Source organism: Larus michahellis, chromosome 4 (genome assembly GCF_964199755.1).
Source record: "Larus michahellis chromosome 4, bLarMic1.1, whole genome shotgun sequence".
NCBI classification, from domain to species: Eukaryota; Metazoa; Chordata; class Aves; order Charadriiformes; family Laridae; genus Larus; species Larus michahellis.
Genome location: NC_133899.1, coordinates 33909361 through 33937265, shown reverse-complemented (window position 1 = coordinate 33937265; position 27905 = coordinate 33909361). Strand labels below are relative to the sequence as shown.

Sequence of the window (27905 nt, the reverse complement as noted above, 5' to 3'; positions counted from 1 at the left end):
GGGGAGGCGGGAGCGTCAGCAGCCTGCGACCGGGGAGGAAGGAGGCGCTGGGCGGGCACCGCGTGTGAGAAGAGCCGGGCCGGGCCTTGCTGGCGGGGCTCAGCCCCGGAAGGTAACGGCTGTGGGGATGGGAAGAGCTGGTGGCTGCTGGGGGGACGCGAGGCTCTGAGGAGCGGCGGGGTCCTGGGTCCCGCCCGTTACGGGTTAATGCTGCTCCCTTGCAGGCCGATCCTTCCTCTCACCCCGCCGGCGTGCTCTGTCCCTTTCCCTGCCTGGTCTTTTCCGGGGAGGTCAACCCTGGACACGGCCCGCAGCAGCCATTAGGTTCCCGGGTCCGCTCCTCACGGGCACGGCAGCGGGGCTGCGGCTGAGGGGGCTCGGGAAGAAACGGCCCCCGGGGAGGGCGGGAGGCCCTGCCACCGGTGACAGCTTCTCTGCAGCGGGATCCACCGGCCTTCGTGTTACCAGGGGGCCCGGGAGGTGAGGTGATTATGCCTGCCTCTTCCTCCTCCTCCTCCTCGGGAGGTTTATCCCACTGCCGTGTCAAGCAGCCAGGCTTCTCAGGGAAGAGTCAGCCTGCCAGGTCGGTGTGGAAGCTGGTCAGGATAAGGAGAGGTGTGTCTGGGTTTTGGCTCAAGGGAACACAGAATCATTGTCATGGTTTAATTTGTGGGGCTGCAAGGGATCGCCTGGGCCATTGAGTTTAGGTCGCTGCAGCCATGGGAAAAGTAAAGTTGAGGCAAGCCCATAGAAAAGTCCTGTAACGCCTCACCACAAGGCACTGCCTCACCTTCCTTTCCACTCCCACGCCAGAGCACCCTTGAAAAAGTAATGCTGTACCATGACTTATGCGTGCTACCCAGAGAGTAAAGGAGATGCATTGGTAGGGAACCGGAAATCATTGAAAATGAATGAAAATGAGTGCTTGTAGATCACTGTGCTCCTTGCCATTTGGAGGAAGAAGAAGAAGCTACCCAAACTCCTCACAGATTCCAAATTTACACCAATTGTGTGAATATAACGTCCCAGGTGAGACCTGAACGCAAGAGCTCTGTCACTTGGGATGTCAGCATACGCTGCTGTGACAATTAGCTGTGGTAAATGTAGTGGCTCAAAGGAAAGCAAAGAAACTGGAAGCCAGTTCGTGTAATCAAAGGGAGAATAATTCTCTCTGTGTCCCTGCAGACATGCTGCAGGAATGTTGCTTTTGCACGTGGGTTTAACTGCAGTCTAAATAGTGAAAAAAATGGGATTACAGTCTAGCTCCTTTCAAATGGTACTGTTCTAAGAGCTGAAAACTACGTTGGATTGATAGTATCTAGAAGGAGAACTACAAGTGTAATTTAGAAAGATTATGAATATAATCAGAATGTGCAAGCTATAAAACACAGTTAAGCAGTTGTACTATCTCACAAAGTCCAGTATGTAAACATTTCTGAATTCATGGATGCCCTTTTTACTATTTCACCATATGTCCAGACAGGCCTATTCTGCTTTGGCATCCAAATACATTATGCAATAAGCATGTCATAAGCTTTGGATGTTTTGGCCACAAGCACATCTGTTTATCAGTCTCAGTGACTGCAGCAAAAAAATTATAAAGCTAGCTGCTTAACAGCAAATTGAACCACAATGGATTTTGGTCAACAAAAACAGACTAGAATTTGAGAACTAAAAGTTTTTAATAAAAATTAAGTAGGACCAAGCTGTTACACATTCAATACAAAAGCACCAGAATCAAGTCATTATTCTGAAACTAAAAGTAACCTTGCTTTTAATTTTCTCACGGAAGAAGTACCAGAAATCTGACTTTCAAAGCCTTCTGTTATAGTCTTTAATTTCTAACTTTGAGATCAACATTACTTCATTACACAGTTCCTTCTACAAATTGATCAACCTGCAGGTTAGAGAGTTAGCTGCCTTATTTGAAAGGCAGTGCCAGGTTGCTTGTAAGCCGCCTTCTTGTTTCTAGCTTGTCTTCTCAAAGACAACAAAGTTTAATTGTAATTCTCTAAACAGGTCTGAGACCATGGAGCTAAAGTGATACAACTGTTTACATTAGCTTGCAAATGGTTGTTTACATTTAGTAGCAGCACAGATCACTTACCAGACAATTACTTTGCACTCCCAATAGCAAATTAAAGGCTACAATATTCTTTTTTCTTTGCAGTTAGTCAAATTTATGCATAAATTAATGCAGATATTACCTTTATTCTATCTCTAGACCTTCATTTGCAAAACTTTCAAGTAAACTTTTGTTAGTGGTCCTAATAACTAGTGATTGATATCCAGGCAAGTAACAGTTGTCTTATGTTGTAAATTACCAAGGAATAAGCCAGCAGATGGAAATAAAAGTTACTACTACAACATACTCTGAATGCCTGTGCGGGAATTGAACAGAGTGCTGAAATCGACACTACCTTGCAAGTTTCTCAGTAGTGTTGGGGAGCAAGCTGAGTAAATTATAATGTATTTCCTAAATTTTCTTTAACATGTATCATAAAATAGGGAAAATATTGCTTATATTCAAATCTGTGGGATCTTTCAATTGATGTTAATTGGATCAAGAATGCAGCAGGGGAGAGGTTCCTGAACTTCACGGAGTTTCCTTGCTAACGTCTTATTTACACAGTGTGTTCTTGTTCTGTATTGGGTAAAAAAGATGACTTGGGTTTTATGTCTGTAGTTTCAGCTCCATCGTGATCCTGCAAAACTCTCTTGACATATTTATTCTCTTCTAGGTGACAACCACTAGCCGACTACAAGACTGTCACAATGAGTTTTGTTGAATATGGAGATACAATAAAGGATGGTGACACAGCTATTGTGTTCTTGGGTCATGAATCCATGTTTCCTGTCAAAGTCCAGCATGGCACTGTAACTCAGACTAAGTATGGGGTCATCAGGCATTCCACGGACCTCATAGGCAAGAAGTATGGCTCCAAAGTGACCTGCAGTAAAGGAGGATGGGTGTTTATTCTTCATCCCACTCCAGAACTGTGGACCATGAATCTTCCACACAGGACGCAGATTCTGTATTCCACTGACATCTCTATAATCACCATGATGTTAGAACTGAAGCCAGGCTCCATAGTATGTGAATCAGGTAATAATATATTGAAATCCTTTATTAAGAACTAACACAAACACTTCTGTGAAAAAACAGGCTTATCCTTACATTATTTTTTTTTCCATTGTGATAATAAATTTCCCAGCCTACACATTGAGTAGTTCTGTTTCATTTGCACGTTACCAGCTGCTGTTTCTTCAACAAGTCATGTTACCTCAGTATGCTGGCCTCAAATGCCAGTATACCTTTGAGTATGTGTTTGATTAGTTCATCTTCTTAAAATAAATCTATAAACATATTTCCTTCCCTTTTCTGAAACTATGGTTAAGTACTTAAAAAATATTTTTAAATACATGATTTGAATCAAAATTCATGCTTTGAAGTTGCAGTTTCAGAGACCATAGTTGAGATGAGCCAGTGAAAGAGACTCTGATGATAGGGTGTTGAACTAATAAAGGAAATAAATTGGCAGTATTTATATAATGCGATACCATATAAGTACATATATTTTGTCTTTCTCTTCCAATGTGTGATCCACGTGTAGCACTGCAATGCATGCAAAATCATGGTAGCTGTATACAATGGAAGATGTGTTCATCACAGGGCTGTGTTTTGTTTCTAAAGTTTGTTTAATTTATTACAGCTTCCATGATTTTGCTTGCTTTGCAAGTAAGGAGTGAAATTTATATTAATAGATATTTTGCTGGTTAGATACAGTTTATAATAACGCCTTCATGACTTTATTACTGCAGGCAGTATGAGACTTGCTTGATTTGATTGCATCTCTGTAGTTTGGAAAAATATGAACTGAGGTAGTTTGTCCTTGTTTTTTTCTAGCTGTTTCCTTTGAGTCTTTTTATGAAGCAGTTTTGTACACTTCCATCTCAAGTATGGATATGGCAAAGGATCAGCATGATGGTGTTGTGATGCACTGTATTTTCTTGGATGTAACATTTCCTCTTCCCACCCAAGCATAATTTTGGGCAGCTTTTCAGGCCTAATGACCACTTTCCAACCCAACTGAAACGCCACATATCTCTGCATCCAGTTGCACGGATTAAGAAACAGGTGGTATATGGAGCTGGTTGCTGCATAGCAGCACTTGAAACAGGCAAAGCCATATGCAGAAGCCTCTGGTATTGCTAAAATGGTTAGGTCCTGTGAGTTTATAATTTGGTTTGTAGGACGATCGGGCATCTTTAGGTTTGTCATGGGAAGTAGCCATATTGTTTATTGGGCAGCTCTTCACCTCTTCCCCTCCCTGCTATGTTTAGACAGGATGGGAAAAATAAACACAGCAAATTATTCAGGGTGGGGGAAGATTTGAATAGCTCTGTGTCTGCCTCACTTGGAATAGGAGAACATAGCTGCACATAAAATGTTTTCAGTAATGTCAAAGGTACCTAGAGAGGATGAGAATATTTAAAAGCTCATTTATCTAAACAACTAAGAAATGGACGCTTGATGAGGTAACCTATCCAGATTCCAAAAAATGTTATGAGTCAAAAGTCATAGCCACAAACAATCCTTTTTGCTAATGGGAAACTGTCCCCAGGTTTATTTTAATGCCTATGCTGTCAAAGTATTATAACTTAAGCTTTCCAGGAAAAGTGAACAGTTTTACTGCTATAGTTGTGCTTGTATTGTTTGAAGGATTCACTGTTCATGAAGAAACAATGAAAGACTATTGCATGAAATTCATCTGGTTAACCTTGAAGCAAGAGATCTTACTGCAAATTTGCTTGCAACTGACCAGAAATGGTGATTTGAATTAAAATACGGGTATTGACAACTGGAGCCTCCAGTGTGATGATGTAACCTACTTCAGTGCCATCCTAAATTAGACAGTATTCAGTGATCCAAAATCATTAGTTCTAGATTAACCTTGTGTGGCCTAGACAGAACCAGCCCAATGGCGATTAATAGAAACAAGACAGGAAATCTGGTCTAGTAATGACATTTGAGTCTGTTTCCTGCTGCTGCTGGTTTTAGATGTATTTTGAGCATTAATTGGCATGGAGGTCTCTCTCTCTTGTTATTTGAAATTGAACTGATATGCATAGTTGCTGTACAGACTGGCAAAGCAGGCACTGTAAGGAGGCTAGGCTCTTTTCCTCTTGTTTTACTAATTAGGCCGTGGAAGAGTGCCCTACATTTACCCAGTGTAAGCAAGCAGAATTGTGGATTAGTCTCCACAACTGTATGAAGAAAGGGTCGAAAAAGTAAGATGAAATTCCCTCTACGTCATGCTGTGAATACGGGTATAAATGATCTTTTGTGTGTGATTATAAAAATTCGGTAGAATAACCAGAAGGTTTAATTTTATATCACTTGAATTATACAGTTTAAATTGATTAGTCGTGATTTTTCGTAAATGATATAAACACATTAATACAGTTTTTATTATTTTTAATGATCTTTAGTAAATATATAAATAGCAAGCTTGTCAGCAGTGCATGCATAATTAAAACGACCCAAGCATACTCAATAGAGAGGCTATAAGGGAACCTAGCATCTGCCTGATGTTTCATCACAGAGGTGTAGGAATATGATCCTTTTTCTGTCTTCTGCTAATTTCTAATTTATAAAGGTATGTTGAGATTTAAAAACTGCTAGCACCGTTACTGGAGCTAAGATCTCTTAAAAGCATTGGTCCCTGGTCTGAGGAATTCCCCACTCTGATGCCGTCTTTAACAGCCCGATCTTTTCAGAATTAAAGGCTACTTGAGATAGCTGCTAAAATACCTGCTGTGGGTTGCCTGATAGTGTGAAACTTTAAATCTCATCAACTCTGATCCTGTTTGTGTTCATTGCATGTGCAGCCACTGTCTAGCTAAAGGAATAAGCTGAATCTTTTTTTTTTTTTTTGTGTTGCAACATTCTCCAAAACTAATCTTGATGTCAACTTCCCAGGCAAGGCTATTTTCAGTCCAGTGATTACAGCTGCCTGTAGTATAACAGCTCCATTTGATGACAGATTTTGAGGTTTTTACATTTATTTTTATAGTACATTGGAACCAATATGAAACCATTCTGATATTTTTTCCAAACAAAAGTGTGTGGAACCCTTTTTGTTTGTTTGTTTTTCTTTTTAGTCCCCACGTATTAAGGCTTTTTTACTGTCCTCTCTCCCTGGTGAGACCTAAACAAGTGTCTGTGCTAACCCTCAGAATTACCCAGGGAATGCAGTACAGCACTGTGAAACCTCATTTAATCTGATAAATCTCAGAAATATTTTGTCTTCAATGGAGCATAGTATTTAGACAAAATGTAATTTAGTCAAAAGTATTCTAACCACCATCCCAGTGATCCTCAGCATTCAGCAAAATCAGACTCACACGAGCAAAAATGTTAATTGGATTTTTTGTTTCCCTTCAGCTAAATCCCAAATTAAAAATCACTAAACCCCGTTCATTGCCACACACCAATGAGTTTCTGAGCCCACAGTCTCGATTTCTGAAGACTGAGAACGGTATTCTGGGTCCTCGTGGTTTCTCTGTGGAGGAGTAACAAGAGCTGCCAGCCAGCCTTGCACTAGAGCTTCTCAAAAACAATTATGAAATTTTCAAACTCACAGCCTGGGTATAGATTTTGTTAAGAGTACACTCATAAAAAATTCATGAGGACTTAATGATTAATGGATACTTAATAAATGATTAATAGTTTATTGTGGAGCCCTAGCAAGTCAGCTGTATGGTTATGACTCTTTTGAAGTGCTTATAGACTTTTTGACAAATACTGCTCATGTCTTTACTGGTTTTGTGGCATAAGTATATGTAAACTGTTTGCGCCTCTATGTTTAGTGCAAAGTACAGACCAAAGTTTGTAGGTATTAGTTTGATTTTGGAACGTGCTCATACTAATTAAGCCTATGTTTTATAATGTCTCCCTTATCTACTTCTTAACAGCTGTCGGGTTAGAGAGAGAATTCAAAACCCCAGTCCTTGTATAGCACCTTTTGAAGTATAAGGAAGGCCTCATCAGTACAAATGTCAGAGAACATAGTATTCTCTTGACTTGCCAAAGGACTGAAACAAAACTGTGGCCACATGAGGCATCACTCTCATTTATTCAGACTTGTGGCTGACCTGCAGCTGATGAGGAATGCTGTTCATACCCTACAGCATTTGTTTCCAGACTTTCTGGACTCGCTTTCATCTTATCATTTCATTGACCACCAAGCGCATTTCTCATGCAGCTCTGAACTTAATATTATGCCTGTTCTGCAGAAGATCCCTCCCTAAAGAACTCTGACTCTTGAATCTCTAAGGAAAAATTCAGTCTTTACATTCCTGTGCCTTTTGTAGGCAGTACCAACCTTGAAAACTTCCCTACGATCCTTCACCCTACTCCTCAATCTGGTCAGTGTGCAGTGGCCCTCTCTGACTGCTGCCTAAAATGCCTATTTTGGCATGGTGTCCACAAAAGATAGGCAGGAGAATGAGTGAATCTTCTGTAAAGGGAACTTCTTGATTTCCTGTTCCCTCTTTCAGCTGCCAGCCCATCTCCTTGAAACTCTTTCCCTCCCTCTCCTCCTCTCTTTCTTTGTCTCTGCTCTTGCTGTATCTCCCCTCAGCCACCATGATTTGTGCCCTTGACTACCTTCACAGTAAGATCTTTGGGTTAGTTTTCATCAGACGCTTAATACCTCTTCATATATTTGCTAAAAATCATGAATGATTCTACAGTTACATAAACTTGTCATATACAGTGAGCAGTTTTCTTCTGTTCAGTGTTTCTTGACAGATAGGAGCTGTGGAGTTTAGCTCTGTCTAAAGATTAATTTTCCTTTGGTTTTGAGGCTCCTTCCGTTCTCATGGCTGACTCATGACCTGTCTTACTATTTGCTAGGTCTAAGTGGCGTAACTAGGAGACAAATACAGCAACACTGTCATTGTTTTGTTGTATTTACTCATTTTCGAATATCTTAGGTAGCCAAATTTTGCAGTAGAAACATCAGTTCTATTAAAATATTACTAGATATTGTAGAGACGCAGCATTAAATAATACTCTGCATACTTTTCACTTTTCCTGTTTCCAAGCAATATGAACCTGTGTATGCACTTAGCTTTATTACAAAATGCTTTTGCTTATGCACAGCTGTAAACATCTATAGGTCCTAAATCACAATTTGTCATTCTTTTTTAAAAAATAAGCACCTATGATGAGAAATTTTTAGGGAGGACAAGCCAACTGATAGCCTGCAATGAGGAAACACAGTGGAACACAGAATCAGGTCACTTATGTTTATAGCATGGGTGGGATTCCAGGACATTAGACAAATACCCTTTGCAGTAAGAAAACCAGACTAAACAGAAAACAGTGTAAAAATGTACTCTCTTATTCAGTTATCAGTCAAGTACTATGCTAGATGCTTTGGTAACACTCATGTTTCTCTTGACAGTGTTCTGATGTGTATCTATAGTGTGCTGAAATAGCACATGTTATTTTTGAACAGCTCAGATGTCCACTGCAGCTTTGAAAAGGTGAGAAACGATCTTAACATGGACGTTGTCTCAAGATAGCTGAGGTGTGTAGAGGCATCTCAGTGGAAAACCTGTCACTTGAATAAGCAGAGAGTGAGAGGAACACATCTGTTTCAGGTCAGGGGAACGATTGAGGAGTTCATCTGATCAATACTTTCTTGTCTACAAATGAGGAGGATGTATCAGTAGGTGCTGAGCTGGAATGTTTTATCTAGGTGTCCACTTATTAGGATTGAAATCCTAAAACTGCAGTGTTTTCCCTGTCTTGGGAGAGGGCAGAAACACTCCCCTGAGCTTAGAGGTATCAGAGAAGAACCAAGTGTGCTTGATCCCCAGAAGAAAGGAAGGATATTACATCAGTCTGCAGGGCCATTTGCCACCTAACTCGTGTGGTTTTAACACAGGATCTTAATTCATGGCTTTGGACTGAGATGGACCACTTTCCTAGTCTACATGCTGAACCCTACATAGTGCCTCCTCCTCAGATTTTGAGCTTTGAGTATGGCGTATTGGGGACCCTGCGGTGTGTCATTAAATGCCTGCAATGCAAATGTCTGCTTTTTGACTAAGTTGTTTAAGATCACAGAATAGTCAATGTAAAAGAGCACCGTATTTTCCAAAGGCATTAGTGCTCACCTAAGCGAGCTCTAGAACAGCAGCTGTGGTGTTAAAAATGTCTTCAGTACAGATTGAATTATCATCGTTTCACCTCTCTACAGTTCTGTAGAGTCCATTCATGATTAATACACTCTAGTTAAATGGGCGTTGTCCTGTGGTAGAGAGCAAACAGTTTCGAAGGCTATTTGTAGTGGAAGTTGTCAGAACGGCAAGTATCCTGGTGTAAAAATTATAAATTGTATGTGTTCTAGAAATTGTCTTAACTTCTGCTTTCTAGGCCAAATCAGGAACATAGGCATTTCACTGCACCTGTATGAGAATGAAAATCTATTGAAGTCCATCTGGCTCTTAAATTGCCTCTTCTCATGCAAAATGTTAATTTCGGGCATTCAGGTTTTTGGTTCATTTATATGCAGGTAATTCAGCTATGATATTTCCAGTTTGATAGCATTCTAATTCATGTTTTATTAGTTCCCCTTGAGTTTTGCTGCTTCCCTGACTGCTTCTGTCTCATGCTAAGGATGCCTTTAATTTCCCAAGGAAACATCAACCTGACTAGAAGTTACTCCAAAATGGTGCCTAAGACTTTTTGAGTCACATTTTGCTGAATTCTGCTTTTTTCAGTAGTGATTTTGAAAGAAGGACAGAGAGAAATTGAAAAGGAATAGAGAAGGTGGTGGGAGGACTCGAATGTTGCAGATTTGCAGGGGAGAAGGTGAACATAAACATTCATTTGCCCTTCTACAACATCAGAGAAACACAGGGTTGAATCCCTGCCTTCTGTAGACAGCACTGATTGGACTTCAGGGGTTGTGTTGAGTATGGACTCATGCTGAGCTGCCAGACCTTCATGTTCTTAATGAGTCAAGTCAAGCGTGCTGAACTATCAGGTACCTGAGAGTTGAGGGTCATCATCATTTCACAGGACTGGGTTCAGAATCCTTCATCTCTTCAAGGAGAGATTTTACAATAGTGGGTGATTCATAACCATTTTGGTTTTTGTTTCCTGCAGTTTTGAGAGTGCTGTCGCAGAAAAGGCAGGCAGTATCTTCAGAAATACTCTCATTAATGATGTTAGTGTGATAGAATTTGGTATGTTAAAATGCGGCACATACGTATTTTTCTCATGTTTGCGGTAGCCAGTCAACAATAAATAATTCCTGGCAACCTTGTTTAACAAAAGCTCAGTCCGTAATACACATGCAAGTGGTGACTTCCAGCATCCTGGTTTTCGTTCAGGATTTGGCTTGGAGTGTTTGTGAATAAAAAAAAGAGTACAAGAAAAGAAGCCAAAAAATCTTAATGGGTTTTCCTAGCAAGGAGACAAACAGTATCTTCTGTGTTGTTTTTAAGAGCAGATTTAAAAGCAAAGTGATTAAAAATTTAAAAGAATATGAACAAGGAAACTGGATACGTGCACAAGCTGCCTCCCTCTTCTGCTTATAGCCCAGCTGTGCTGACAGGCCTTCTGCTCACTCCTTTAGATTAGCAGAGAAAGATGCAAAAAGTGTGCAGCATTACCCATTTGAGAGGTAAAATAATTAAATTCTGTCAGTTTGCAAAAGTTCTTAGTTGTGCAATCCTGCCTTCTGGTATGAAATGTAAAGGCAGAATTTCAGTCATTTTTAGCATCCTGTGAACAATAGTTCGCTGCTCTTGTCATAAAAATCAATGAAATGCTATTTCTTTGCTATGCACATATTCAATTGAGTTTTTACAACCACATGGCTACTGTGCTACCATTACTCCTTTTGACCAGGGAAAAGTTTGTGTTGACTTTTAGAGCCTACAGGTGCTATGACCAGATAGTTTTTCCTGTGTGCACATATAAGTGTCTTTTGCCTTTATTTTAATACTGGCATGGATTTTCACTTTAAATAAATGTGCATGTCACAGTTTCTCTCGTTGGTGGACCTCTCTGAGGCCAGTGCTAAAATCTGTAGGTTCTCCCTCCGCGTTTAATCTGCCCCATTAGAGCTGGGGGGAGGGTGCTAGTCTGCCCCTTGGGGTCAGAGCCCTCTCAGGGGGAAGCACAGGAGCAGTGCTGATTCCGCAGTGCAGTCAGTTGAGCCAGTGGCAAACATGGGCCCTGAGCTCTGTTTACAGTCTGAATGGCTCCCCTTTCAGAGCTGTCAGATTAAATAGAGTGCCACGGCAGTGTTTCTCCCCTTATGTGACTAGAGGGCAAGAGCCTTGGATCCGGCAGTAAACTGTGACTTCCTGTGCAGTTATGGAAAGTATTGCTCCAATTAAGCGGCTGTACCAGCCCCTGTGTCCCCTAATTAATTTCCTTTCTACTAGTTCCTGAGCTTTCTCCACCACTGCTGTACTTCAGGTTCTGTCCTTTATAAGTTTTTTAATATTTATGTTAGTTGAAAGAACTTGCTTCAGGCTGAAATTTAGCCTGAACAGTCATTGAAGATAGCTAGAAATAGATTTTCTTTCTATAGGAGAAATGTGTTCGAAGTACAGAATTATAAGTCAATAAACACAGATAATTTGGCGTTGCTGTGGGGTTTGGGGTTTGGGGGGGGTTATTCTGTTAAATGCCACTTGAGTGAGTAATTTGCAATGTGAATTGGTATATGGGTGTTTTCTTCAGTGAAAATGTTGGTTATTAGTCATTCATCTATTTAATACGCCAATGGATCATTTAAAATAAGTTTCCTAAATTATCAAACTAAAGCAAGAAAAAAAAAATCAGTGCCTTAATAGTCCCTGGTTGTACATGGTAATTGTACTTACATACAATTTCAGGTATGTGATGGATCTCATTAGACCTCATTAAGATTGTGTTGGTGTGAACGTATGTAAGTCACTTGTGAAAATAGGTCATTTGGTCAGTGTGACTGTGAGGAGCCCAGAGGCCTTAGTTTTGGATAATATCAGTGGGAGCAAAGGATGGCCCATGTCTCTTAAGAGACCTGGGCAAAACAGACTCCATATCCTGAAGGACATTTGTTCGCAAGGATATCAATAGGATTTTCAAGCACAGACCCTTGCCAACATCTCTGCTTTGTTTTAATGAAGTATAAAGTTTTGAAAATATATTAAAATTTGCCTTCTTTTCACCCTAGAAGAGTCTGGCACTTTGAAAAAACCTCTCTGATTGATTTCCGTGATTTTTTCCTGTCACATTTACATCCTCGTGTTCTCTTGTGGCACTTGTTAGAGCGATAGCTGACCCTTAGCATTATTGTTCTACTCCAGGGAGAGAGGACAGGTCCTGAGTTTGCCAGATTTTTAATTAATGCTTTGAGGACCCTGAAGACTGTTTCCAAGATCATTTAGTCCCCCTCTCCTTGTGCAAGAAGGACTGTTCTCTTTCAGTAGTTTAACCAATGGTTTCTGTTCATTGGGATTTTGAGTAAGTGTGCAAGCAGGAGGACTAATGGAGAAGACCTTTGTTCTAATGTTTAGCACTGTCAAAAGGCATTTCATGACCTGTTTTTTCTTTTCTAGGTACAGGCAGCGGATCCCTCTCCCATGCTCTCATCAGGACAGTGGCTCCCACAGGGCACCTGTACACAGTGGAATTCCACCAACAGCGGGCTGAGAAGGCCAGGGAGGAGTTTCGGGAGCATGGAGTGGAGCATCTGGTCACCGTGACCAACCAGGATGTCTGCAAAAATGGGTTTGGTGTCTCAAACATTGCAGATGCCGTGTTCCTAGATATTCCATCTCCATGGGAAGCTATAGGACATGCAAAGTCAGCGTTAAAAGCTGAAGGTAACTGCACTTCTCTCTCTCTCTGCTCAGAAAGCGCTATGCATGCACACATCTCTGCCTTTGAGCCATACGCTAGATCTGCTCGCTTCCATTGTGTGATAACTAACTGTTCTCAAATGTCAAAGACTCTAGGCATTTCTAAGGCTGAAAAACCTTCAAAAGAGGTCTTAAATTTTCAGTGGAAGATGTGAAAGGAGAAGAACAACTTTTTCTTACAGGCCTGTGCTAGCTGCTACAATTAGCATGGGCAGTTTATAAAAAACCCTTTGAACCTTTGTCAAGTGCATTTTGCTAGATCCGAGGTGTGTGGGAAGCAGCAGCAACTATAAATGCTGAAAGCAAATTTCTTTGTCAATTCAGTGGAAAGGTGTTTGTATAAAAGGTATTCAGACACACTTCACATCAATCATTGCAGATTTGGACCTATTTAACAGAGCACCCCATCAGTAATGTTAAAGAAAATGTGGTTATACTTAAATATGCTTGCCAATTGCTGCCTTAAATCTCTGCTCTTGTTGCTAATGAGAAGTTTGCTGTTGGTTACAGTGGGAATGGGACATCATAAATGCTGTTCTAGCTTATGCCAGTTATTCTGAGATTATGACAGCAAGTGAGAACTGCTGTTGAGGTATTGGATGGATTTCATCAGTTTATAATCAATCTTTTCCCTATTGAAAAATAAGCTTCAGTGAATAAATCATTCTTTTAGGCTGGAATAAGTTTTCCCCTAATTAATGTTATACTAGTGTAACTGTACTAGCGTGGATCTGAACTAACTTGTGCCAGATCACTTCCATCTACAAAAGTGACTTTTCTATCGAGAGAGCATGGAGTGCTGAACAGTGCCCATGCTGGGAAATGAGTTTAGTAAAACTTGATTATGTGCCAAGGCCCAGTTCTTTGTTAAAATATATATTCACAGGCTTGACTTTTAAGTGAATTGCAAGGTCTCTTGAAATCACAGGATTTAAGCCTGTTCTTAAAGGTCACTGAATGTGCATTACCTTGCTCAGTCAGGACCAACCCAGCTGTTAGGCTACCTCAGCTGCTACTGAAAATTTTCTAGAAAGCTGTGTAACACATGCTTTCTTTAAAAAGTGAATAAATAGAGACTTGTTAGCACTCTGTACCTGCAAGGGTTACAGCTCAGCATGTAGCTGCTTTCCAGTGTGTCCTGGGAAAAAAATAATTTTCGTTGCACTGTACGATGCCCTTCCCATGCTCAAATTATCTAATCTAGTGAGCACAACACTCAGCTGACTTCCCAGCTTAGAAGGCGCTGCATTGCGCAGTCCAATTTGAATTAAGTGGTGCATGTTTAGAATACTAAGCAGAGCTGCTTGAACAGTTCCAAGTTTTGAATCCTCGTCTTACTCCAGCATTTGAAATCCTAAAAAAGGTATTACAGTCACAAACTGGCCATGCCATCTGGCTATACTTCTCTGTGCTATGCTACAAGGTTACATCTGCTAGGCAATATAAATAATACTTTAAAATCCCGCATTTTTGTTTTGTGAAGTCGCATCATGCACTTTATGTATCAGTCAAAAGGTGAAGTTGCTGATCCTTGCTGCAGTTTTTGCTGCAAACAGCCACCAGTATCTGAGATCTGGTGTTGATCTAAGGCTCATCATTTGGGTTTCATAGTACCTGACTGAGCTGGGCGCTTTTTTTATTTATTTTGCATATAAACAGAAGCTGTTTTTCTTTTTCATATAAAATATAATTGATTGCAGTAGTAATGGGAACAAACTTACACACATTTCTGTTTTATTCCAAATCATGTGGGTAGTTTTGTTGTGGGTTTTTTTTACTGCTGTAAAATCTAAAATATGATAGAAGCGTATCTGTAACTGCTTCCCTTTCCCTACCGCAGGCAGATAATTTTATAGTGCTCCTTTGTTTTGTTTTCAAATACTTAAAGCTATTCTGCAGTAAGAACAGTCTGTGCACATACTGCTGTTGTTCAGCGCTGTTCCGAGCGGTAGTACAGTGATAAGCATAACTGGAGAAAATGAGTCGTTACACTCTTTTCCCTCCGTGCCCTCTCTCACATCTGGACAGGGTCACGTTTGAACCATTCACACTGTAGGTTTTATTGTGATGTACCATGCAAATATTGCAGCTGTAGTGCCAGATAGTGGTAATTTATTTCCTAAGGTCTTAAGGTACTTTGAACGAAATAAGGAGCTAAGTGAATTCAATACATAGCATCAGCTAGCCTCCTCTTTGAAACCACAATATTCATTATAGAGCGTTCAGCTGAGACAGTATGTAAGAGAGAGTTCTGAAGCTTAACAAAACCCTATCAAATCACTGTTTCCTCTCCTACTTAAGCTCAAGATCCTGAATAGTTGTAGCTCCTACTAGGCTGAGTGTTAATGATCCTCTTTACAGAGTACATTTATCACTCACGTTATGCCTTGCAGTATGCTGTAAATACACTACTTAGAGTAGCTTGGTCTCCCATTTAAAGCACTGCCAACCTCTGAAGAGCTAAAAGAATAAAATGGCACAGTAGGTTTGTGACTAGAAGGTTCTTGTTCTCTGGTGATGTGCCCTGCTGACGTTCAGGCTTGCATCTCGGCTGCATCCTTCTGTGCTAATTTCACCGGTCACACTTTCGGCAGAAATGCTGCTTGTCATATCTGTTGGGCACTGCTGCACTGCAGAACTTGCTTTCATTTCCAGACCTGCACTGTTTTTCTTTTGCAGCATCTGCTGATTAATACTTCTCTATAGTCATAGCTGCTGTTCCCAATATCTGACCTTGGTGGTTATTGCAAAGTTGCTGTTATCCTCTTTTAAATTTTTAAAAATTAAGAAAATGAAAAAATTGTGAGGTAACAAAAATATCCTTAATATTCTACAGTTCTTAAATGCCCTGAAACTTTTGAGTCGCCATCATCTCACAGCTGCATACTGTAATGCTTTGAATATAATTCTGCACCCACCTAGTCTGCTCTCCTAAATATTGTCTATTTCTTCCAAGACTGTGGAAGATGAGGCAGAAATTCATTTGTACAATTTTCATATAGATTTTACATTTTCAGGTAGGGACATGGAAAAATACAGCTATATATTAGGTTGGATCGACCTCTTGCATTATAAATCAGTCGGTGGTGGTATTTAGATTAACAGTCTGAGTCACAAAATTATTAAAACCACACCACTTTTATTTCCTTTCTTTCTTTTAAAGATTTTACTCTTAAATTCAGACTTGCCACTCCATCTTGAGCATCATAAAGCCCCTGAATTATGAGTTTGTCAAATTGTCGTCCTTGAGATATCACCTTAATCAGCTAACATGGTGCTGTCAGGTCTCCTCCCAAAACTCTGCTGGGAAAGTTCCCTCTGAACATCTCCCTGTTTCGGCCTCTGCATTTCCTGCCGTCACAGAAGCCCTTCAGCAGTATTCTGCTCTTTGTAGTAGTAGCTGGTTGTCATTTCCAAAGTCTTATATTTGTTTCATTTGTACACAATGGACTTAAAATGGTCTTGTCTGCATTTTTTCCCCTTAGCATAGCCATTGATTGTTGTCCTAACCTGTCAGGTTTGGTTATTATAGGTGCTTTATAAGATGCTATATATCTCATCCTCCCAGTAGCCTGTGGTGCAGGTGAGGTATTGCCTGGTTTAGCTTGTTTCAATTTTCATTTGGGCTTGCCTCCCTCCTCCTCTGAGCTTTCAGGGAATACCACATACATGTAGAAAGTCTCACTGGCTATTTTTCTTGAGCCCCAGAGGTTATTCATGGTCCCATTTTTAAATGACCCAGGTGTGGCTTTGTGAAGCAGCTGAAATCCCTGGCCACAAGTCTCATCCCTGTGGTATCTGGGTAGGGAGTACGCCAGGCTGAATCATGCTGAGAAGAGGGCAGTGACATCAAGGCTGATGGTGTTTGGGCGCCGGCTACCTCACACAGGGAATGTGTTAGGGCAGGAAGTGGAGCCTGACAGTCTAGCAAGCTGTTGTCCTCCACCCATGCAGGTGGTATTCAAATCGGTATCAAGGCTTCTCATGTCCCCAGGAGATTGTTTTGGAATAAATGGATGAAGCGATAAGTGTTTGCTAAAATGTCAGCACCAGCCTTTTCTAGTGTGGGTACCTGCTTTGATTTGAAGGAGAATTAACTCAAGGTGAGGTTAAAGATCCACAAACTAAGTTGAAGCATATCCTCTCAACATTGAGGGGCCACCTGGCCTACTGCAAAGCTGCCCACTAGGATCTAAGACCAGGTGCTAACCCACAAAGCAGCTTCATCTGGTTCCCAAGCACTGGCTTTTTGCTGAGCCAGCCTCAGTAGTTCTATCTCGTTTGAGGGCATTAACCTAGCTCCAGTCTGTCAGGGATTGGTAGGTCAGGTGCGCACAATGGGCATGGCCTGAAGTAAAAGTGATTCCGTCATGTGTCAAGAGTCAAGCAGAAGTATTCCTGCATCGTAATCCATGCTGTGGAATGCTGGCCAAAGCTATTGGCCTTTACACAGTTTGTAGGAAGTAGTTTGGGATGAAAGGATCCTTAAAGGAAGTTGTTAGATTTTCTTCCCCAATTTGGAGCCAACTGATTTTTTTAATTTCCTTGTTGCATGATTTTGCCAGTCCATAACAGTAAGCTGGAATAAATTTCTTGTGAAGGATGCACCTACAAATGTAGAGGTTAAGGTCACATTTGCAGAAAATCACATCAAGCTCCTATTAATGAGCTGGCAAGTGATTTGGAGAAAATTTTCTTTTCTGAATCAAGAAACATCCTTTAATTTCTTCCAACAGCTGAATCCTCTAATTTCACTTGTCAGGGAAGCTACATCAAATCGCCCACGAGCACACTCACTTAAAGGACGTTCTGTCCCCTTTTACAGAGGCAATATTTTTAGTGTCCTACTAGCACAGAGTAAATGCCACGGTGATGCTGCTCAGTGACTCTCCTGCCTCGCCCCTATATAATGATAATGCCTATGCGATTTTTTTCTTCTATGCGATCTTTGTAACATAATCTTCCAATTACGACAGTGCACTGAAGTTCCAAAACCCAGAGCTGTGTTCTTTTACCAGAGATAAAAATGCTGTGTTGTATGCTTTACATCACAGAATAATTTCTAAAATTACAGGCCCGTTTTCCTGAAACTTATTGGTGCTGCACTACATATGTTCTTTTTGCATCTTATGAATAATATTGGGATGATGAAAAAACCTGTCAGAGCACTTGTGACACATACTATAACCTACAGAAGTGAGAGCGCATAACTTGGACATGTTTTCTGTATCGTAATTATGCACTGGAGTTATTGTCAACTGGGTGACGCTGCCAGATTTTCTATACATGAAACCCAGTGCAATTATTAGCTAAATAGAACTGGTAGAGGGTTAGTCCTTGCTCAGACAAACTAGAAACAAAATTGTATGTTGGGGTTGCACAGGAAGGTACCAGCCACTGTTGTTGAAGGAGGACCAACTTTCAAGGCACTGACCTCTTGTAAAGATGCAAGGTGTGTCCCTTGATTACTAATTAGATACTGTGTGTTAAAATGTACAGTGCTATGTGGATGCAAATCTTCTCTTTTATTTCCCCCTTCCCTTAAGCTCTCTTCTCTAAACATTCCAGTCTGAATTGTACTTCAGTTTTCATATCCTCTCGACCCTATTGGTGGTTACAATGACTGCCAGGACTGTGTGGGCTTGTTCCAGCCAACGGCTTCGGGAGATTTAACCTCTCCATTAAATGTTTCAAACTAACTCACTCCCTGTAAAACTGAAGGTAGAAAAAAAATTTAAGTCTCTCATACAAGCTCATTATTCTCTTTTCCTCAACTGCAGCACTTGTCAGATGCATTATACATGAATAAACACATTTTTAGACAGCTCTTCAGATCAAAAAGCTCACACAGCTTCCCAATGTGAACAGGATTAATCTCAGATAATTACTATATCAATTTATGATGACACATAGATCTCATTAACCAAATTTAGGAACAGTAGCTTTCCTATAAAGAGAGGTCTGAAAGAACCCAACCTCAGTTCGTACTAAAAAGTTTCCGTTCAGTTGTTTTCACTGCCCTCTGGTCTAGTCCACTCCTTCGTGATCCACAGACAGAGCAGTGTGCCCCAGCGAGCAGAGAGGGAGGTAGTACATGTCTTTTCTTCCTTCACTAAGGAATCCTTGGCATGGCCAGACAAAGCAATGCATATTCAAGTCCTTTAAGCCTTAAATGCCCCTTGATGTCTAAAGGACAAGAGGGCTCTTAGAGAAAATGAGAATTGTGAATGCTGAAATCTAGATTTATACCTATTTGGTGATTGTGACAGAAAGGGTGTTGCCTAGCTGGTAATCCAGTGGGGGTGCAGAGGGCAGCCCACAGTGCAGAGAATTCAGAAGCATCTGGTCTGTTGAAGATGATGGCGTCTCTGTTCCTAGAACAGAAGAGCATGTCCTTCTGAGTGCTGGTTTTCTGCTGCTCAGAGTCCAGTTTTTTTTGCTGGTCTAAATACACCATGGCAGTTGAAGCTTCCCAAATCTTTTTATTTTAGACAGCCTCTCGCAGTCTGGAAATGCAGTTCCGTTTTTGGCTTCCTACCTTCTGCTAATTGTAGCTTTCCAATGTTCTCTTAATATCTGCTCAATCAAATAAGTCCAGCCTGTAAGCCAAATCTGGCTTGCCTGATGGTGTGTGCCGGAAAAAGCAGAGGAGAACCCTCTCCTACTTCTTAGGATCCATAAAGACAGATGCTTGGTGGTTTTCCTTCTAAGCTTGTTGTAGGTATAGTTATTTGGGAGAGATGTATAACAATAACCAGAACAATAGGTATGAAAGGGAAAAAGTGAAATTGGCAGAACACTAAAACCCACTGGATGCTCTCAGTTACATAAAGTATCAGCTATTACTCTGTTGTCTCACTCTTCGTACCTGAGAAGCTCCCAGCAGTGCAGTAAGTAAAGTAACGTTTTTTTTTGTGCTTCCCCTCTGGATATTAGCTATTGCAAGCAAGAGCTTTCTTCCCTACCAAGTGGCTTGAAAGCCCATTTTCTGTAACCCTACTTCCCCAAGCAGTCCGCTTTGCGAGGAGGCAGTCTGATAAATCATCACCAAGTTTGGTGTTGACATGCTGTGCTCAGCTGACCATCCCGAGGCAAAACGAAGGGTGCTCTGCCTTTAATTGAAGGCTTGACAAGAACCGTAGGCGGCTCTGCAGCTTGTATGGCAACAGCTGTGTGCAGGCTTCTTAGTTTTTGCGTGTAAATCTAGAGCATGTGAATTCGAAAGCCTAAACATATCTTGAAATCCTTGTAGTCAGAATAAATAAGAACAGAGTTACTGCAATTGTAAATATATTTCCCTTTTTTATTGCAATAGAAACACCAAAACCAAAAAGCCTGAATGAAATAGTAGTAAGCCTCTGGTCTCTCTGCAAATTCTTGCTTTGCAGACAAAGAGTTATTGTGAACTGACATTTAGCTAAGTTCGACATTTGTTCAGTTCCTTACACAATAAGAATATAACATTTTTCTTTATTGCATATTTGCATCATAGTAGCTTTCTAATTATGCAACAGAAATGTCTTCCTGAGCTTTTTTCTTTTACATCTACAGACATAGTAGAAGTGTGTACTACTTTGGCCAGGAAAGATTAGCTGTCTGATTCAGAATCATTTTGCTAGCTCTGGCCATCCTGATGAACATATAAATCTAATTTAATGGGAGCTAGCGGACTGGGTGTGCAATTACATTGGCATCAACAGAGTTGGTTAATAAAGACACATACCAGCATTAATTTTGCAGGTGATTATTAGATTTGTTTTTTAATTGTCACTCCAGGGAATTACTTGTCCAGGGTACTTTGTTCTGAAGATGCATGATAAGAACCCCTGGCTGTGGAGACTTTATTTCAGGACTAAAATTAAATCCTACTTAGTGCGTGGTGGATGAATGGTCATGGCAAGTGTTCTTCCCCAGTCAGTACCCAGCACATCATTGCTGCACAGTAACTAGAGTGCTACAGTGACGCTTTCAGACCTGATGCTTTCTTTTTTTAGAGATGTGACTTTAGAAACGAAAAAGGAAAAAAAAAGGGAGTTTGAGATAAAGCAGGCTTCACGTAGTCCCAGCATAGCCTCTATTTTTAGCAGGATGCTTTGCTCTCACTTGCACGGGTTCTTTAACTACTTAGACAACTGGTGTTGGAAGGATTGACTGGATGAGCCTGGGAGAGGGCTGGGAAGGAATGCAAATCAGGTCAGCAGCATTTTCATCTAATTGTAATAAGTAAAACAATAGCTGAAGCTGCATTGCCCAGTGTTCCTTCCCCCAGCACAAAAGCTTTTCAGGAAGGGCAGTTGCCTTGTGGGACACCGTGTCCTGGGTAAAAGCACATGCCCTGGCTTTACGGCAGACAGTATCCTTATAATTCTTTGATCTGATTTGTCTGTGGCTTTTCAGAGTAAATCTGAATCATTCTATTCTCAGCTCTTTAAGGTGACATTGTAGCACACAGAAAGTTGTAGGGGACCTATTAATACTCTGTATTTAGAATCAAAAATCTGAACTGTGCACAGACAAGGAGACAAGTGTTAATTTGTCACTTAAAAGTCCTATCCTAGAGTTTTGAAACATTTGCTGTAAATCTGCCCAATGTGATATCCAGCAAACTTTAATGCTCAGGAGACATGCTAGTCAGCTTGACTAAAAGGGTAAAGCCTTGACAGCACTCCATCTATGGCATGGAGAGATTACTTTATTCTGTACACACATACCATCATTCTCAAATAAACACAGCCGCTTTTGTCAGACTGTGTGTGCACGCACGCTTATATTCTAATGAAGGCAACTCTGTACAGTGTGTGGAGAATGACTTCTGGCTTTGTGTAGGTGCCAACTTCAGTTCGGTGCCTCAGTCCAGGATAGCGGATAGCAATTCCAAAAGAGCTGCTGCTGTAAAAGGATCAACTTTAACAGTTTTAGTGTGCATGAATGTGGTGAGCAACACTGGATTTGGAAGATTGAATTTGCTGTTGCAATTTTTAAGGGGCATCTTGTAGAGTCACCCATGTTTGATTTTATGCTGACATTTTAAGACTGCATAGTTGCCTCTTGGAGAATTTCTTGAAGGATGTTTTCACTCTGTCTGCATAATAGTAATTCTATGGGCATCTGGCAGAATTTGAAAAAAGATAAAAAGTGGTTCATTTTGGTTTTTTCCATCTTTTCCACTACCTGTCTCATTTTGCAGGTGGCCGCATCTGTTCTTTCTCCCCCTGCATCGAACAAGTCCAAAGAACATGCCTGGCGATGGAAGAATACGGTTTTACAGAGATTAACACCTTGGAAATTCTGCTCCGAGTGTACAATGTAAGGACAATTAGCTTGCAAATCCCTGACCTTGGAAAAGCAGCTGAGGATAATTCTAGCACTGGCTTTGACAGCAGCAACCCATCAAACCACGGTAGTCTGTGCACTAATCTGCAGCAAGGAACTGTGCAGTTCAAAAGCGGCGTGCCACTCAGGGAGATGGTCGGTCACACTGGATACCTGACCTTTGCCACCAAGAGCCTGTGTTAGTACATGTTGAGTTTGTGCAGTTTGGAGTGGTTTGTGTGTTTGTGTTTGTTTTCTGTTTTCATGGTTCTTTTTTGTAGGGCATCCAAATTTTTACTTGTCAGGGAATTCCATATATAGTCAGATTGGGTTGGAATATGCTTTGTTTAAATAGCACACAAGCATTAACCAGAGCAGCATCAAGGGAATGTTGAAACTCTGGAATGGTGCTCCACTTGCCGTCAGAAAGAAGATAAATTAATAGTGAATGGCCATTCACTGGAATGTGCAGAATAAAGATCCCTCCCGATAAGAAAGCAAAACAAACAGCACACTAATTGCAAATTTTTTCCTCCTCTTTTCTGAATTACTTTCCCAGGTTTGTGGTTTTATTTTTTTCTAGCAGCACCAAACACTTTTTTTTTCAACTTCTCTAGTGTCCGTGTTGCTCTTAGCAATGTGAAAGTGCCTACTTGCTTCATTTTAGATAAGAAGGTTGTGAGGTCATAGGGTTGCCAGCGCAACTGATCACAAAATTACTGTTTCCTTGGAATAAGGTTTGGCTGCACAGAGGATTATTGGCAATGCTCAGGAACATAACCTCTCACTCCATTCCAGGCTGGCATCTGCAAATCATTTAGATTACACAAAGGTCAAAGAAGTGTGCTAAATGTTGGATTTAGTTTAAAATAGTATATTGTGCTCATCAATTTATAGTACAAATTTGGACGTGGATTCATACTATAGTCTTCTAATAGATCATCCACTTTCGTAGTTGATGAATCCACTGTCAAAATTCACTGAAGAGCTGGTTACTATTACCTGAACACCTTTTTGTAACTGGTGTGGCTGAGGTTCCGTTTGTTTGATGGTTTATGTGCATTATGGTGTACTATTTTCCTGCAGTTGAATGACATATTGCTTTTGGCAGAATTTCTGTCTCCAGGTTGCAACAGCAATGCAAACTTAGTAAAATCCTCAACCAGCTTTATTAATTAAGTTTTCAGACCATTTACTCTTTGGTCTTCCATACAAAGCTGGTGGGTGTGATGAACTATTTGAATGCTGGATTAAATTTTGTATTTACAGATTAAAATAATTATGCAAATTTATAAAGTTCCTTCTTTCTGTTTCCTTTTTTTTTTTATTAAATGAATTCACAAATATTTTTATTCCAGCCACTAGTACTGTCTCTGAAGCGTTTAGCTGTGTGTTGCATTCCGTACCTGAATATATTGATTGCCATATAAAAAAAATAACCATTCATAAACTGCTGCCTGAACATTTGAACCTGATATCCCTCCCCCATTCTTGACAAAAATAAACAAAGCTAAGCTTTTAACGTGTTATAGCAGAACGCTAATCCATAACGGTTTAAAGAAAGCTCAACCGATCACGACAGCAAAGATAAACTGTTGAGCAGATTAAAGGCAGAAAGCAATTCTGTTCAACTAAATCAGTTATGTAAGTTGGCCTATAACTGTAGCAGTTCTCCAGAAATTGTGTTAAAGTTCTCTTTCTACTGCTGTTAAAGGCATGCAGTGAACTGTGAACACTGCTTATATCGTTTGGTAGCTGTATTCTAGTGACATGCTTGCATGCGTATGCATATGCACGTTTGTGTGCTTAAACCACCAGCATAGAAGTAAGGCCAAGGTACTAACATAAATCAGAAGAAAGGATGGGGAAATACAACGTTAATGCTACAAGGTTGTTCTTAACTCAGAACAAGGTGATTCTCGTTCACTAACAAGTGGGATCCCCAGTCTTCACCAGGGATAATTCCAGCCCCAGACTTGATTCTTTTTTCCTGACAGATTTTATTTTAAAACAGTGTAACATTTAAACAGGACTAAAGAGGAAAAACGTCATGTTTCTGTCCTACAAATAGATATGGAATGGAAATACCGATGTATCTTCATGGAGCTTGAAACAAGGCTGATGCCTTTTTGCCTACAAAGCCCAATTCAAACCCCCTTGAAATAAACCATTGACTTTGCATGGTCCCATATTGATTTGATCCCTGCTGAGGAAGGGCAAGCATTGCGTAAGAGGAGAAGGATTTCATTTCTGCCTTTGCAATATTAAAAAGGCTTCTGTGTTTTTGTTGCCAATCACAGCGATGGCCAGCAGCACCACACCACTTCCTGCTGTTGCTTTGTTGTCAGGGTCACAAGGGGGATCTCACACTATCCAGCATGGACGGTACTGTGCTGCCAGAACCTCCCACTGGGTAATTCTGCTTATGATCACCCGTGTTTTACATTCTGGCTACATTTCCTGACAAAAGTGGTAAATCAGAAACATAGGTCTTTCCTGCCATACTGGGGGAATCGGCTGGGGCCACACTTTCAAAGACTCCTTTCTCTTTTTAATACGTTTTAGTCTTCAGTCTGGAATGAAACATCTCTTCTTGCCCTGACACAGTTTGGTCACAAGTTGTCAGGCTGCACATTTTCATTGCGGCCATGCACTTGGATCCTGCAGTTGTGGACAAGCACCAGTACACAGCTCTGCCCAACAGCCAGCACAGCTTGTCCCGTTGTGCTCCATGCCCAACAAGCTAGCGTGGAGAGCAGTCTGGGACACCTTGCAATCTACAAGGCAAACAGTAATGACTAAGAGGAGGCTTGTGAAATGCTTGAGAGATCTGCTGCTGTTTGCTGTTAACCTGTGCTTTAATTAAAGCATTACAGATCTGTATCTTACTGTGGTTGTTTCCTGCTTACCTGTTAGCACAACACTGTTTTCCTCTGAAGAAGATGTGATCATAAATCCTGCTTGAGAGCCTTAAAGGGATAAAGTAGCAAAAATGCTAGGAACTCACTCTTCTGCTTAATTCCCTACTCTTGTCTTCTCCTTAGGTGCTTTGGGATACGTGATGGTGAGGAGATGGTTCTTCCTGGGAAGTGTTCCAGTGATGAGGGTTCTGGTTCACAGTCACTCCCTCGAGAGTACATCTGTGCTCCATTAGTTCTGGTCAACTGGATGATTGCGGAAGTCATGGTGACCCAGAAAGGAGGGGGGCTCAGGGATGCAGCGAGCCTAGATCTACTTGTAAATACTAGCGCGCATCCCAGCAGAGTCTGCATCATTTAGGTGGGCGAGTGCACTGGGCAGCCCACGTCTTCGGGCCTTACCAGGTTCCTTCTGGACAGAGACTGGAGAAGACTGTCACTCCTGGGCTGCAGTTGAGTGGTGTTCGGTGCTCCCAGCTCACCTCCAATGCCAGTGGGAGCAGCAGAGGCTCGGGAAAGGAGGGTTGAGAAATGGCTGGGCTGCTTGCGCAAATGCAAGGGAGGCACGATGAGAGCAAAGTGGGAGAGTCAGCATTGCGTAACCATGATGTTACACCAAAGGTACGTGCAGCTGTGACTAGTCAAAGGGAGGAAGGGGGTTACTCTAGTACCAGAAAGGACTGTCTGTGTCACCACGAGGGAAAGCACTTACGTGCTGCTGGCCTCTCGAGTGCTCCTGAGGAACTATGTTGTTCAGATGCCAAAAGAGGGGAGCCAGATTGTGTTATTTCCTTTCTCCCTACGTGACAGCTTCTGAACTGGAACGAATCGGCATCAGTATCAGTACAGGGAACAAATAAACCTTGAATTGTCAAATAAAAATATTCCTCACTGGTATCCAGGCCTTTACCTGCATTATCTCACCCAGGAGCTCTGCGTCCTTTTGTGGGCTGTTCAGGATGCCCTGTTCTCCTCTGCCGGAGGGCAGTAGCTTTGAACACTGAGGTTAGCTGTCTGATATGCTGATAGAAATAAATGCAGAAGCCAGCTGGGAACAGTGGCCTGTGGGGCATCTCACTGTACCTGCGTGTTTCTACCTGGCTGCGAAGGTAGATCACCCACAACTGCGCTTCCCTTATCGTGGAGTGTCCCTTCCCGTCATCTTCCCCTCCTTCTGCCCTCAAACCCAAAGCTAACAAACAGCCAAACTGCTAGCATGCACCTGGTGCTCCGAGGCAGCTCAGATTGCACCGCCAGGTTTTTGGCAGAGGCAAGCATTTTCCTTTTGCTCTTTACTGGCCCACAAGGCAGGGAGAAGGACTGGTTTTTTGCCACCCGACCTGGACATGCAGCCACAGAAGCTCTGCAGATACGGCATCTGCCAGGTGCTGTGGGGAGAAACTTCCGGAGTGCTCCTGAGCCCGGGCACCCCCAGAGAGTGGTGTGCTGCCGTGGCAACGGCGCAGCATCATTCAAGCCGCTGAAGACCTCAGCCTTAAGTTATTTCGGCGGTGGGGGCTGAGTGGGTTGATGCTAAATATCTTATTCCTTTATAGTTCTTAAGAGGGCGATTTGCATGAATGGTTCCAGTGGAGCTGTGGAGAAGCTCTCCCCGGGGGTCCAGATAGCTGCAGGAAATGTCAGAGACGAGGACGGAGTGAATTCAGAGCTACTGCTCCCAGAAGTGCTGGCTGAGAAGTCAAAGCTAGTAAGTAGAGGAAGGAGCTTTTTCCATCTTTTTCTGATAGCGCTGATACTGATCCAGCATGAAGCCCAGGTGCAGGACTAGTTCTAGTCAGCTAGGAGAAACTGGTGCTTTAGCAACCTCCCTTTCTATTAGGCACCATGCAGGAAGGGGAAGTCTGCAGTGGGATTTTCCTCTTTCTCTCTTCTGTTGCTTTGGGGGGGGGGCTGTAGTCCCCCCTCCTTCCTCGAGTCTCAAACACGTGTGCAGTAGTTACCCCTAACACAGGTGTCTGGGACTCGGCATGGCTGGTCCCTGGGCGCGTGGAATGAAAGTTTGTGATGCCAAAATAGTCTGAGACAGAAGTTACTTTATTCCACTTGGGGGAGTTGAGGAAGATGATGAGATTGTAGGCTCTGTGCTACTTTTTACATTGGTCCCCTATGCCCTTAGGAATTATCCATAAAGCACTATTTCAGAATAATTTAAAAAAAAAAAAATCAAGAGCCACCTATTCTTAGGAATCAGCTGGATTTGAGAACCAAAGCTGCTTGGAGGAAGAAGTGGTAGAAGCAACAGCAAGTAGGGAATGATTTCTGGGAGAAGGCGCCTCCTTCCCTGACCTTTTGCAATGAAGAGGCAATTCCCCAGAAGGTTCCAGCAGCTCCCCTTAAAAGCTGTGGATCAGAAGCGCTCAGTAGTGAGGATGTTGGTTCAATCAGGCTATTTCAACAAGGCACGTGGGCTGGGATCTACACCTGATGGAGTGGAAAGGAGGGAGGGAGAGGAAAAGGAAGTTTTTAAATTGTCTGCAGTCAGCTCAACCTGTTGGATTGCATGTATGTCATGTCACGCTGTTGTTATGAGAGTCACAGTATGGTCTGAATCATCTTAACAAAATATACAATAAACTTATATATAGTACAGAAGAGAGTCACCCACTTCAATACATTACTGGGCAAGAGCATGGGACAAGAAAGAGATTTGATTGCCTGTGTTGAAAAATCAGGTTTAACTAAAGAACCAGCTGCAGTTTCTGCACGTTCTCTTGC

At 41.6% G+C, this 27905-nt stretch overlaps 1 protein-coding gene across 5 annotated transcripts; it reads left to right on the top strand.

Moving 5' to 3' along the window:
• Nucleotides 1-27339, top strand: TRMT61A (tRNA methyltransferase 61A). Of its 5 annotated transcripts, none has more exons than XM_074583874.1 (5): nucleotides 22-112; nucleotides 2742-3106; nucleotides 12637-12903; nucleotides 22127-22450; nucleotides 25296-27339. In XM_074583874.1, the coding sequence occupies exons 2-5, from the start codon at nucleotides 2776-2778 to the stop codon at nucleotides 25403-25405; spliced, it is 1032 nt and encodes a 343-aa protein (XP_074439975.1). In that variant the 5' UTR covers nucleotides 22-112; nucleotides 2742-2775; the 3' UTR covers nucleotides 25406-27339. The 5 variants fall into 5 exon arrangements, with proteins under 5 accessions (XP_074439981.1, XP_074439975.1, XP_074439979.1 ...); XM_074583878.1 differs by having other exon boundaries at nucleotides 44-583; nucleotides 25296-25515; XM_074583877.1 differs by lacking the exon at nucleotides 22-112 and adding an exon at nucleotides 497-615 and having other exon boundaries at nucleotides 25296-25515.
• Nucleotides 27340-27905: the final 566 nt, after the last annotated feature.